Raw genomic sequence first — 13,026 nt, 5'->3', positions numbered from 1 at the left:
TGTTAATCTCTTAGGCTTCAGAACTTGCAACTTTAATTCAGACAAAGAGGGAACTTGGCTGTAGAGCTTCTTATATACAGACTATAGAAGAAGGAATAAATACCCATACCCACGCAGCCAAAGACTTCTGGAAACTCCTTGGTGGACAGACAAATTACCAGTGTAAGCATTGTTATAGTTACAGTATCTGATGCTCTACCACAATGAAATAGTAGAGTTGGTTCTCTTTAGTAAAGATAATTGGAGGTTAATTTTTTTGTTATTTTTGACAATCTTTCCCTTAAGCTGCTGGAAGTCCTGAGGAAGATGAAATGTATGAAGCCGCAATAATAGAAACAAATTGCATTTACCGCCTCGTAGAGGATAAACTCATTCCTGAGGATGACTACTGGGGAAAGGTGCCAAAATGTACCCTGCTACAACCAAAAGAGGTATTGTGCCATTTACTGCTCCTATGGTAGGTGCAGGAACATGCAACTGCTAATGACTTGCAGTAACTGCAAATGCTTGCGGAGAGGATCGCTGAAAGCTGGATCCTCTGTGTTTCTGAAAGGCTTCTGCACACTTTGCTGTCTAGAGTGTGCTGCAAGGTCTCAAGAAATTAGTTCACATTATCTTCAAAGTAAAATACCATTTTAGGATCTGTAAATCTTTTTTTGTCAACAGTGGCTTACCCCAGAGTCATGAAGTGCAAAACAAGTAACACTTGGGAAAAACAAAACAAAATAAAGCTTGCTTTTATTTCTATCCCTAGCTGACTTTTCTTCTTCCAACAATCATTGCACCCATCTAAGTCAGAATGAGAACAGACTTCTAAAATGAGGACATGATGCATTTTCTCAAAAGTGTTGAAGTCACTGCCTTTTTGCCTTTGTGTGTTCTGTCAGCCTTCCCTGGCAGTAGGACAAGGCATAGGTCTAAATGTCAGAGAAAGCTGCTGAAACTGGATAGCTATCAGTCATGCTACAGAACCAGATTTTTAGCAGTAAGAGCTCTCTAATCTGCTAGTGACTTCACCTATCTGATGATACACCTTACAGCATCCCCCCTGTTTGCTTCCAGTCATCCTCAAAAGCTGGACATCACAATGCAGACCATTGGCCTGTCCTTACTTGCATTGCAGTGCTACTTGTTAGTCTCACTGAAGAAACTCATATTTAGAGTAGTTTCTGTTCAGCACAAGGAAACTGGAGGATCAGTGTATCACCTAACCTTATGGTGGATGGATTATTTTGTTGTTTGGTTTTGATTTTAGGTGCTGGTGTTTGATTTTGGCAGTGAAGTGTATGTATGGCATGGAAAAGAAGTTACTTTAGCACAAAGAAAAGTGGCATTCCAGCTGGCAAAACACTTGTGGAATGGCACCTTTGACTACTCCAATTGTGATATAAATCCTCTGGACCCCGGAGAATGCAATCCCCTCATACCCAGGTATTGTAACTCAAATATAGTCTAATTGCAGATACATCATTTTCTTGCCCTCTTTTCACAGTGTTTAATTTGATTCTATATCTTTTGTTCCATCGCACAGAAAGGGACAAGGACGCCCAGACTGGGCTGTATTTGGCAGACTCACAGAACATAATGAGACAATATTGTTCAAAGAAAAATTTCTTGATTGGACAGAACTGAAGAAACTCAATGAGAAGAATTCTAGTGAATCCCTTCACCAGAAGGTGCATATAATAAGCATGCTAGGTATTTCAAACTAGATGACTTAGTTGGGATGGCAGCCAGGGAAGCTTGTGCTCAAGGATCAAGAGCACATTTTTTATATTGTGGGCTTTGACCTAGGGGTCAGAACATCACGTGCTACAGTGAACCCACAGAGTTATTTTATATTATTTTTATTTATAGATTATAATATAATGATATGTTATATATTGTTTATATAATAATAGTTATTATTGTTGCTATTGTTATTGTTATTATCCAGGCAGCTCAATGAATACTGCTGAGGTGGCTTTGACAGGGCTTCAAATGATGACACGATACTAAAGTACTGAAATATGCAGGAGTCAAAATGTTTGACTGGAATTGTGGGGCAAGAAGAAAAAAATGCTGTGCTCAAAGAAATCTCTTCTCTGTGTTTTCTGACAGGAAGAATCCAGATCAGACTCTAAACCATATGATGTCATGCGAATGGTAGCTGTGCCTCAAACAACTGTGGGCACAGTCTTGGATGGAATGAATATTGGCCGGGGTTATGGACTGGTAGAAGGAGAAGATGGGAGGCAGTTTGAAATTATCACTGCCTCTGTGGATGTCTGGCACATCCTGGAATTCGATTATAGTAGACTGCCTAAGCAAAGCATAGGGCAGTTCCACGAGGGAGACACATATGTGGTGAAGTGGAAGTACATGGTGAGCACTACAGGTTAGTGAACAATTCCATTTCATCCTGCTGAAACATGCAGGAGTGCAGCTAAAACTCCCGCTGTTAGTGGTGAGATCCAGACCTTGATTTCCATGGATATGAGACAGTTTGAAAGGTTAGGGATGCTAATTTAGCCCCTCTAGGTCATTGAAATTTAAAGTTTCATATTTTGTTTAAAAGAAAGCAGTAGAAAATAAAGAAATTGTAGTTACTTTTGATACACCACATGTAATGCTGTCCATCTCTGCTTTTACCCACCATTGGTGGAGTGCATGTTCACAGGACAGTTCACTAAGCCAGAATTATGCCCACAGCTTAACACTAACATAATTAGGCATCTGAACTACTGGCAGTGGTCTGAATGTCTTGCAAGAGAGGTAGGCTTAGCAACAAGAAAAACCTTTGCTGGTTATGGAGATCAATAACAATGACAGGAAAAGCTCTTGCTAGCTCATTGCCCTTGCTATCCCTTTTGCTATTGCTGGAAACCCTTTGATCTGGATTTGAGGCTCAGCAGTGTTCTGAGAGCAGCAGGCAAAGCCTGAGAACCAGTCAGCTCCATAAGGCCATTGGAACTCCCCCTTCTGGCACTGAACTAAGAATAGGTGGTTTTTGTGGTAAGTTAAAAACAAATAGTCTAAAACTGATTGTTCCAAATAGCAGTTTATTAAAGTCAGTTGAAAGCACCATGACAGTTATACAGCTTCAGGCTTTTAGCCAAAAAAATGTAGGTAGGTCTTAGTCAGGATTGTTGAGATCAGATACTGGCAAATCCAAGAAAAATACAAAAGCTTGTAAGTCTTGGGAGAAGTGAGTTACACTAGTACTGAACTATAAACAGACTTCTAATCCAAATGGATGAAAACATATTCCATCACTCCAAAACAGAATAAATTTTTATGTAGGAAGCAGTATTTTTATGGGCTGAATGTATAGATAAGAATGAAACCCATAAATTTGAAAGTGAATAGTGTTTTGAATATTCTCAACTTGAAAAAAACAGGATGCTTTCTCCTAAGTGTTTCAGTTGGATGCTGCTCAGCACTGCTGGAATCAAGGCAGATGTTTTAACTTTTTTTTTTTTTTTAATATGTTTTAAAACTCTTGGGTTTTTTAAAATCTTTAATTTAATTCTAACTGTTCATTCCCTACTCACTGTAAAAAGTGCAATATTCTGTAAGTGGATGTGTTGTGAATTTCACTTGTTGTAAACATTTTTTTTTAATCATAAGAACTAAATACCAACTCTTAAGGAAAAAAAAAAAAAAAGAAAAAAACAGCTACTCTCCTGCTGCCAAAGAACAGTGTGTAATGTGGAAAATCAGCCATAATGCACTCTTCTGGTAACATTACAAGACATGCATGCCATTTCACATGCAAATTGGCTCAAATGCTGTCAGTTATTTTTCTCCAGATAATACCAGGTCTTTCTACATCCCTTTCTTCAGTCAACATCTCTGCCTGTGGGCTTACATCCACCTGAGGAAACAATGCCAGCTCTGCATGGGGACGCTCTGGCTTGGAGACCTAATGTTCCTCCAATTGCACATTTTTTCTTTCCTGTTCTGGATGGGATAGTGCTGAGCTGGCAGATGAGATGAACCCATGTGCTGTTTAAACCTATAGCCAGAATACTTTCTTCAGCATGTGCTCTCTGTTTCACAGTTGGAAGCAGACAAAAAGGAGAGCAACAAGTACGGGCTGTTGGAAAAGAAAAATGTGTGTATTTCTTTTGGCAAGGAAGGCACTCCACAGTGAGTGAGAAAGGAACATCAGCACTCATGACAGTGGAACTTGATGAAGAGAGAGGAGCACAGGTGAGCTTCCTAGATGGCAGACCTGGTAAGATTTGCCTGTCTGGATAGTCATGAACAGCAAACAGGAATTATCTTTTTTGCCTCCTCCCTTTCCATAAGTGTATTCTTGCCATTACAAGTAGTCAGACCTTAAAATTACTTTTGACATTATTCCAATTGCCAGAGACATGTAAGCTCTTTTATGGATTGTCATTCCCAAATGCTGCTTCTAAGGATATTTCTGAAAAAGGCTGAAGGAGAAGGTCTTGTCTCCCTTCCCTGCAGGAATAGGTGAAGCACAGTTACACAGATTCATGCCGTTTTTTCAAGTACATGTTTGGATAGCAGGACTGTCTTCCTAGTGCTAAGGAGAAGCACTTTCTGCAGGCCAAGGCAAAAAAATACTTTGGAAATTTTCAATTTGCTTCCTCTTTAATTACATATTAATTGCATTGTTTGCAGAAATTCTAGCAAATGCAATTTGAAGCTGAGATGACAGGTTAATTTACTTTGTCTTTAGGCAGACTTGGGCTTTGCTGTGGCTTCACTGTTACCAGCATACAAGATGGGTGGTTTAAAGTTAGTTTCTGTACCTTGATCCTGCTTTAATTAGTTTTTTAATAGGAGCATAGAAATGACCAGCAAGACAGAAGTTCATAGAGGAGAAATATAAGGACCCTTGATCAAGAGTGTGAGTCTCCGCAATATACCTAGCTGATTTAGGAATTGGCTATATCAGTTTCATACTCTAAATGCCATGTTTAGTGAGCAAAGAACATACATATTATCATAGAAACCAGTTTTATAGCAAATTTTGAACCTACTTCAGTTCCTATGTTGTCTCCATAATGGTTTTATTGAACATCAGTCAAGGTGGACAGGTTCTGTAAATATTCATAAAATTCAAAAAATTGTTAGTTTAAACCAGTTTAAATTAAAGTTCATTTGGTATTCCATTATCCTTTGAAACTCAATTGTTGGATTCCAGCTAGAGGTTTCTTTTAATATACAGGCCACATATGGAACCCATTGCATGCTGATATATGGTAATTTAAACAATAGTCAGCAGTTGTAAAGTAGAAGGAAAGCCATCTTTGTGGGTGGCCATAACTATATAATTTTTAATAATCCATAGAGACCAGCCTTCCTGAGTCTGTATACTTGCTTTATTTTTTTAATGAAGAGTGGTGCTTTCAATTTCCAGGTACAAGTGCTTCAAGGGAAAGAACCACCATGCTTCTTGCAGTGTTTCCAAGGAGGGATGATTGTGCATGCTGGAAGAAGGGAAGAGGAAGAAGAAAATGCACAAAGTAAATTATTGTTAGTTAAGAGTTTCTGCCCCAGAATCCTTTTTTAGCTGTTGTGGAGGGCTTTGCATTCAGTCTCAACTACCCTACTCTGTAGGAAAGAAAAATGAATGCCATGAAACTCTTGAGAGCTTTGCGATGCTTTATTTCAAGGTAGCCTTTTTCTTCTTTGGGCAGAGAATGGATTTTGTCCCCCTAGAGCATGTTGAATACTTGATTGTATTCATGTACATACAGTTTTTTTTTAGTTTGGTTTTACTTATGCCAAGTGCCCAGTTGCTTTAAAGTATGTTCTTTTCTATGTAGTCTGGGGAAGAAAAGTATTTTTATGAGCAGTTCTTCTACTCCAAAGAAAACTCTAAGCTTTTAATACCCTATCATTGCATTTTGTCACATATTCATTGAATGCAGTTATTGAGGTAGGAGAATTTCAGTGGAAGTGTAGCTTAGAGATGCTCCAGTTTTCACTTGACTGTGACCTTATGTTCCTGAGGTCCAGGGGGGAACAGGAGCTTAATAGGAAGACTACTGTGTTTGTTTCCCTTCCTCACCATATGAAACAGCAGAATTCGACTCTTCTACTCTGTTAAGCTCTTCACCTTTTGATACTTGTACTCTTGTAGCAAGGTTTTAGAAGGCATCTTTTCTGCACAGGGTTTCTGAAGTAATGCTAGCCAAATGTGGTGCTTAGCTAGTTCATTCTGTCACAATACAGGCATGCAGTAGGTGAAATTCATCCAGTATGAGAACAGTTGTTCCAGAGCAGAGGTTTTGAATTTTCAGTCCCATGTGATTTTATAATAGTGCTGCACTGTTCCTGTCTGCTCCAGGTGATTGGAGGCTTTATTGCGTGCGAGGAGAAGTTCCCAATGAAGGAAACTTACTTGAAGTAGCATGTCACTGCAGCAGCCTGCGTTCCAGGACATCCATGATTGTCCTCAATATCAACAAAGCTCTCATCTACCTGTGGCATGGCTGCAAAGCACAGTCTCACACCAAGGATGTAGGAAGAACAGCAGCCAATAAAATAAAAGAACAGTGAGTGTCTGATCTATATGTTGGAGATGATTATACAGACTACCAATTTACTTGAAGTAGTCTTACTCAAAGAAAATTTGAAATAAATAAGCTGTCCTAAAGCTGTCCTCTAAGTACAAATGCAGCATGTGCATGCTTGGTCAGGAGGAGGAGTGAAGGTTGTTTCAGTAGAGTGGAGAAAACTCATATCCTGTAATTGCTTTCACTGGAGGCCAAATGCATTTATTAATAGACTTGTAGAATGGTTTAAATTGGAAGGGACCTTAAAGATCATATAATTCCAATCCTCCTGCCATGGGCAGAGATACCTTCCACTAGACCAGATTGCTCAAAGCCCCATCCAGCCAGGCCTTGAACACTTCCAGGGATGGGGCACCCATCTTCCTCCTACTGTACTAATTACAGTTAAAACAAAGTCATTTTCCATTTGGAGTGAGATGCTAAACATCTGAATAGCAAATTAAAGTGCATTTGATAGGAGGACTAGAATCCAGGAAGGAAGAGGAAATTAACTTGGGAAAGCATGCAAGGAGGACAGCAGCCATTACAAAGCAGGCAGTGACAATCCTTACTGAGAACTCATGTGAGCATCTCCTTCACTCTGGGAATGGGATCCAAATGCTACAAGAATAGCTGTTGAAATTCCCTGTCTTGTTTTTTTATAATCTTCCAAAGTGCCTGTGTTGGCATGAAGTGTGCAACAAGCCTATAGGATACTTTTGGGGTCCACTAATGCGAGCGGTCAGCAGGTTTGTGTTAGCTGTGTTTGGGGCAGGAACAACAAGAGTTCACTCTTCCTTTGTGTTTGGTAGGTGTCCGCTGGAGGCAGGGCTGCACAGCAGCAGCAAGGTGACGATTCATGAATGTGATGAAGGGTCAGAGCCCTTGGGATTCTGGGACGCACTGGGGAGGAGAGATCGGAAGGCCTATGACTGCATGTTGCAAGGTAGACCTGCCTTCCTGGATTTGGCACTCGCGTTTTACTCTACTAGTCTACGGTGTTGTCAGATTTAATGTGAAGTTTTTGAAGAATTTTTTGGTAGTTGAGTTCTTCAGAGAATTGCTTCCCAAAATCTCACTGAGTTAAGTAATACTGTTCTAGAAGAAAAGTACTGGAAAACCAAGTGTTTCATTTTGTTCTCCCCCGCTTCTGCTGCCCCTCTGTATTCAGGCAGCACAGAGCAATAGTTAACACTGTTATAATATATTTTGCTTCTCTTCTGAAGGGATTTAAGAGGCAGTTCTGCTCACATTTCCCATCCAGCCTTTGCTTTGAACCTGCCAACAAAGGTAGCAGGGGAATTGATTTACCAAGTGGAAAATTTGTCAGCTAACTCTGTGATGGGCTTGCTTCACTTAAGCTGCAAAACAGCGGGTTATGAAATGGCTGATAGTAACTAACCAGGATCAGATTCAGACTGATGGCAGCCAGCCACTCAGCTCCACTTCTTTACAGCTGTTGCTAGTTCCTCAAGACATCTGGTTGTCTTTCCTCATTTCTCAAAACCCAAAAAAATTACAGTCAATTTTAAATGTACTGTTAGTTTTTACAATTAAGTCTAACATTTTTTGTTGTGACTCTTCTTAATTTTTGTTCTTTAAAGATCCTGGAAAGTTTAATTTCACACCCCGCCTGTTCAGCCTCAGTAGTTCATCAGGAGAATTCTCAGCCACTGAGTATATTTACCCTTCAAGAGACCCTGCTGTCATCAATTCCATGCCATTCTTGCAAGAGGATCTTTACACTGCCCCACAGCCAGGTATGTGCTTTAAAATATTTAAGTAACAAGAAAACAGATGACTGTATCTTGCATTGGGCAGTGGCTCAGTAATTGTAAACACTTTTTACTTGATATATCTCAGGAAAATGTGTGCATGTGATGCTTATACATTACTAAGCAATAACAGTAATTTTTCCATGATGAAGATGCTGAGAAATAATCAAGTATATGTATGTATGCCAGAAACTTGCTGTAAAAATACATTGTTTATATCAAAGAATCAAAGTGCAGCTGAAGTTTAGCTGGATAATTAACAAAGGGATTAGTAAGATGTGAAATGATCCTGTTGTGATACTGACAAGCATATAAGACTGGGTTTGTTCACAGGATTACAAAAACTAGTAAGTAGCTAATTACGGATTTGTTATTTTCTTACTGTGTAGCACTCTTCCTTGTTGACAATCACCATGAAGTGTACCTGTGGCAAGGCTGGTGGCCTGTGGAGAACAAAATCACTGGATCAGCTCGAATCAGGTGGGCTACAGACAGAAAATGCGCCATGGAGACAGTGCTCCGGTACTGCAAAGGTAACAGACTGCTGTGCCCAACTGCTCTGAGTGTGTCACACCTGTCCATGCTTCTATCCTGAGCTCAGAGGTGCTCCCCCAATGTTATCAATAAATACCAGTTTATTTGAAGATACATTCCTTACTCTTTCTTATCAAACCATTTGTCTAGTAGCAGCGTTGTTGCCAAATTGCCGAGATATACTCTACTGACTCCGCTCTCAGTGGAAAAGCTTTATTTATTGTGTTACACCTCAGAATCACAAGTTAACAGTTTAAATATTCTCACTTTAGCCTCCAAGCTTAAGCTTAGTTGGTTGTTGGCAGGACACTTCTGCTGAGCATACCAGAAGGTTTCGTTTACCTGAATTTGGCTAATTTCAGACCATCACACTCTGCTTACTCTATTTTAAGTCTGCTTTTTTAAGACAAGAAAGGCATTGGGTTAGAAGTAGCTGTTGGGGATTTTCAGCATATATGTTTTAATCTTTGCAGTCAGATGCAATAAAAGACAGGTGTAACAATACTGAAAAACATGTTAAAAGTTCTCATATTAATTAAAAAGAAATTCTGGAAAATTTATTCTTTCTGCCTTAAGCTGCTTCAGCTTTTCAGGAAAAATTAAATACCCTTAGGAAGTAACATTGAAGAGTGGGTGAGATTGCAAAATACTGTACCTTCTGTAATTTCTCCCTTCTTTTTTTGTATTTTGACTGTTTTTAGGAAAAAATGTAAAGAAGCCCCCAAAATCCTATTTAATTCATGCTGGCCTAGAGCCTCTGACATTCACTAATATGTTCCCAAGTTGGGAGCACAGGGAAGACATCGCAGAGATCACAGAAATGGTAAATATTTTCATTGGATAATCTGTTTCCTATTGCTAGTAATTGTGTCTTGTGTTGTCAATAACATTGGTTGTTTCCACTGTCAAGCCCTAAGATCCAGAGGATAAACTTAGAAACACAGTTCAGGAGCCTGCACAGGGGCAAAAAATCCCAACACCACAGCTAAATTCTGACTGAGAGTGTGTATATCAGAGGCATTGCTTTTATATTTTTCTTGTAACTTCTCATACTTTTTTTTTTGTCATAAACAGAAGGAAAGTGTTACCTGAATCATCTCCTAGAAAGAGATGTGCTGGAGTTTGAGCTTAACAGAATAGCTGTTTCAGTCATGAAGCCATGTACACTTCTGGTCTGTTCCCCAGATTCAAAATGCAGGGGAGCACAACACGTTTCAAAGCTGGCTCCAAGGACTTCATTACTGACTTCCTCACCTTGGATTCGGAGTCACAGCCTAATCACATGTGTCTGCTTTAAAAGCTTTCAATCAAGAGGCATCTCAAAGCAAATGACATTTTCTGTTTTGTAAGTCTTCTGCAGCCATCTTTGGTAGAAAATGCTGGCTTCATGACTAAACACAGAGGTCAGCCTTAAACTGAGATTTTGGGAGTACAGGATGTCCTTCTGCTAAGGGCAGACCTGTTTTTAGCTGTGAAATTGTTGTAGGACAGGTCTGTTGGCCTCTGTGCACACTTGGACATACAGCTTTGTGCTCAGGCAGGGCAGGTTATCCCATACCATCTGCAGATGGCCATGGGCACAGCTGATGCTTTCAGCATTGTGATCCTGCTCTCTGTTTTCTCCTTTCAGGATGCTGACGTTTCCAATCAGATAATACTTGTGGAGGATGTGCTGGCCAAGCTGTGTAAAACAGTGTATCCATTAGCAGATCTCTTAGCTAGGCCTCTGCCTGAGGGAGTTGACCCACTGAAGCTTGAAATTTACCTTTCAGATGAGGACTTTGAGGTAAGGAGAGAATAGGTGCACTGTTACTCTCTGCATCTATGCCTAACCATGCAAGAAAGTAATTTGCTGGTTGTGCTATTCATCAGTTGTTTTTGATAACAGTATATCCTTTCATTTTAAATGCAGGTTGCATTAGAGATGACAAGAGAGGAGTACAATGCACTGCCATCTTGGAAGCAAGTTAACCTGAAGAAGGCAAAAGGACTTTTCTAAACTGTGTTCATGGAAGTGAGCACTAAAGGGATGTCCACTCTCACTTTCTGTGTCCTTTAGAAGAATTGTACCCTACATTTACAGAGCAAATAAAAATTATCCAAAGTTATTAGTGACTACCTATCTGGAGGTGTGTAATATTATAATAAAAGGCCAAGAGAACTCTTTGAAAATTGAATTAAATTTTGACTCTTAAAAGTGATGTGTTTAAGCTCTGTTCTCCTATGCACTTAAACAGTAGTTAATTGAGCTACTGCTGCAGGTGTCCTTTGGCTATATCCAATACTTGCCATTTTTGTTTTTAAAGAAGTTCTCTTTGTAAAGTGTTATTTTGTTAGTTTGTGGATTACAAAGAATTTATATTTATATAAACACATAGAACAAGTATGTATTTAACAATGCAACATGTATTCACTTTCAAGACTTCCATGTCAAAACTACAGAAAAGTAGCTGGATGGCAGTTGCTTGTACTGAATTAGCTATACCACCAATATGTATCTCCTTTGCATTCTGAAAAGTTTCTCTTTGCAATAGTTAATGAATTGTTCTCAGTGCTGCTTCAGGTGCTAAACCGAACAAAGCGTTTGTATTTATAGCATGGATTTCTTGAGAAACTATGCGAATCAACCTTTATACTTTATTATCCAAAAATGTATAGTGCCTTGTTTTTTGTGTACAGTTTATATACAAAAAAAAGATTGGTCTGCATTTTGAAGATGGCTTAGAACGGTCTTCTATGTTACTTTTATAATAGTAGAAATAAAAACATCTCAGTTTCTAATCCTTGTTGTAAACATTAAACATGTCTTTTGTGATATAAGAACCAAAAGTAAAAGCTTCTGAATAAACTCTTAGCAATACTCTGACTTGTCATTAATTTGTACTGTAATCTGTACTAGCATTGGAACCTTCCGTAACATAGTATTTTCTCAAAATATTTTAACCTTTGATGTCTGTGGGTATTGTACAGAGTTATAATTTGAGAAGCAAAAAATGTAAAAAACAATCAATGTATGAGATAAAGTTGGGCAAAACTTTAATGCTGATTGTTGGAACATGTCAGTCACACAATTCTGTATTCTTTGAACTTCCCTGTTTTGTATACAAAACCAAAATTATTATGCTGGTTTTCAAAATTTGAAAAAATCTTTTCAACCTTTGTGCAATTGGGAGTAAAATTTGAATTGAAAATGAGAATTGTGTCTATTCTTTCAATAAGCACTGAAGATAAAATTGGTTTTACTCAGCTAATTAGGACATTGAATAGAATCTTTGAGTAAATATTTGCTTATGGTTTGAAATGTTTTTCAGGCATGTGGCATTTCTATAATAAGTTGTGTGGTTCTCCTCTGGTATCCTAGTGGGTTTCACATTTTCATTCCTGGTAGCTTTCCTTCTGCCTTGTGACCATTTAGAGCTGCTCATGGTGATACCTCGGGTTTTAGCTTTTCTTGGGGTGGTGCCTATTGCTGCTCTTGTCATTCTCCTAGGCCAAGGGACTTGAAGTGGGATTTTTGAATGTGTGAGGTGTGGATTTCTGCAAGATCTGCAATAATATTGCTCCATAGTTAAAGTGAATCTTGTTTTGATAGATGAGTCGGTAAGTTGTAACCAAGCCTTTAAGTAAATGAATTAAAAATGTAGAAATACACAAGTACTATTCACCTGACATGAGATATTACAGGTGAATTTTCAGCACTGGAGTATTTCCTTTCATGTATGGGTTTCTGTCAAGAACTGAAATGAAATAAACCAAAAAAATGTTAGGTACATTATTCAGAGCCAAAATGCTTCTTACATATGTGCCAGCAAAAAGCTGTTTAGATGCCAGTTCCTCAGAGATCCTCAGCTGCCTTCTGCATGTGATACACTGTTAGTTTGAAAATGCAGGGCTTTATAGCAACAAGTTTATTTTTCAAGTACTGAGAGGTTTCTAAAGTCACTGCAGTATTCATCTAAGAATATTTGCACCCATATATTTTCTTCTTTCACCCTCCCTGGTGATAAAATCAAGCAGGAATTAGGTTTTGATTATTCATGTTCAGTCTGTACCATGAGGGTAGCAGGTTCCTCTGTTTTGATTTTTCTCTCTGAGAGAACTGATTTGCATAGCATGATTGACCTTGTTTTTCCTCTGGCAGGGTAGTATCATTTGCTTTTGATTCTTGAAAACATTGTCAGTCCTTCAAGTGCTGCTGA

The 13,026-nt window shown here is 38.8% G+C and overlaps 1 protein-coding gene across 24 annotated transcripts in view; it reads left to right on the top strand.

Moving 5' to 3' along the window:
• The window catches only part of SVIL (supervillin), a 134,781-nt gene extending 122,757 nt beyond the window's left edge, over nt 1–12,024 (top strand). For 23 of the 24 annotated variants that reach the window (XM_072925391.1, XM_072925392.1, XM_072925398.1 and 20 more), the window contains 14 exons: nt 15–162; nt 286–431; nt 1,256–1,431; nt 1,532–1,676; nt 2,101–2,377; nt 4,043–4,194; nt 5,378–5,483; nt 6,311–6,518; nt 7,331–7,464; nt 8,123–8,278; nt 8,683–8,826; nt 9,529–9,650; nt 10,458–10,613; nt 10,740–12,024. In XM_072925391.1, the coding sequence (XP_072781492.1) occupies nt 15–162; nt 286–431; nt 1,256–1,431; nt 1,532–1,676; nt 2,101–2,377; nt 4,043–4,194; nt 5,378–5,483; nt 6,311–6,518; nt 7,331–7,464; nt 8,123–8,278; nt 8,683–8,826; nt 9,529–9,650; nt 10,458–10,613; nt 10,740–10,826 (2,157 nt within the window). In that variant the 3' untranslated portion in view covers nt 10,827–12,024. Of the gene's footprint in view, nt 1–14; nt 163–285; nt 432–1,255; nt 1,432–1,531; nt 1,699–2,100; nt 2,378–4,042; nt 4,195–5,377; nt 5,484–6,310; nt 6,519–7,330; nt 7,465–8,122; nt 8,279–8,682; nt 8,827–9,528; nt 9,651–10,457; nt 10,614–10,739 lie in introns of those variants that run through there. The other variant, XR_012054462.1, reaches the window with a different exon arrangement.
• The last annotated feature ends 1,002 nt before the right edge of the window (nt 12,025–13,026 follow it).

The sequence above is a fragment of the Taeniopygia guttata genome, chromosome 2 (genome assembly GCF_048771995.1).
Source record: "Taeniopygia guttata chromosome 2, bTaeGut7.mat, whole genome shotgun sequence".
NCBI lineage: Eukaryota > Metazoa > Chordata > Aves > Passeriformes > Estrildidae > Taeniopygia > Taeniopygia guttata.
Note: the sequence above shows the minus strand (reverse complement) of the source record. Positions and strands in the feature narration are given on the sequence as shown.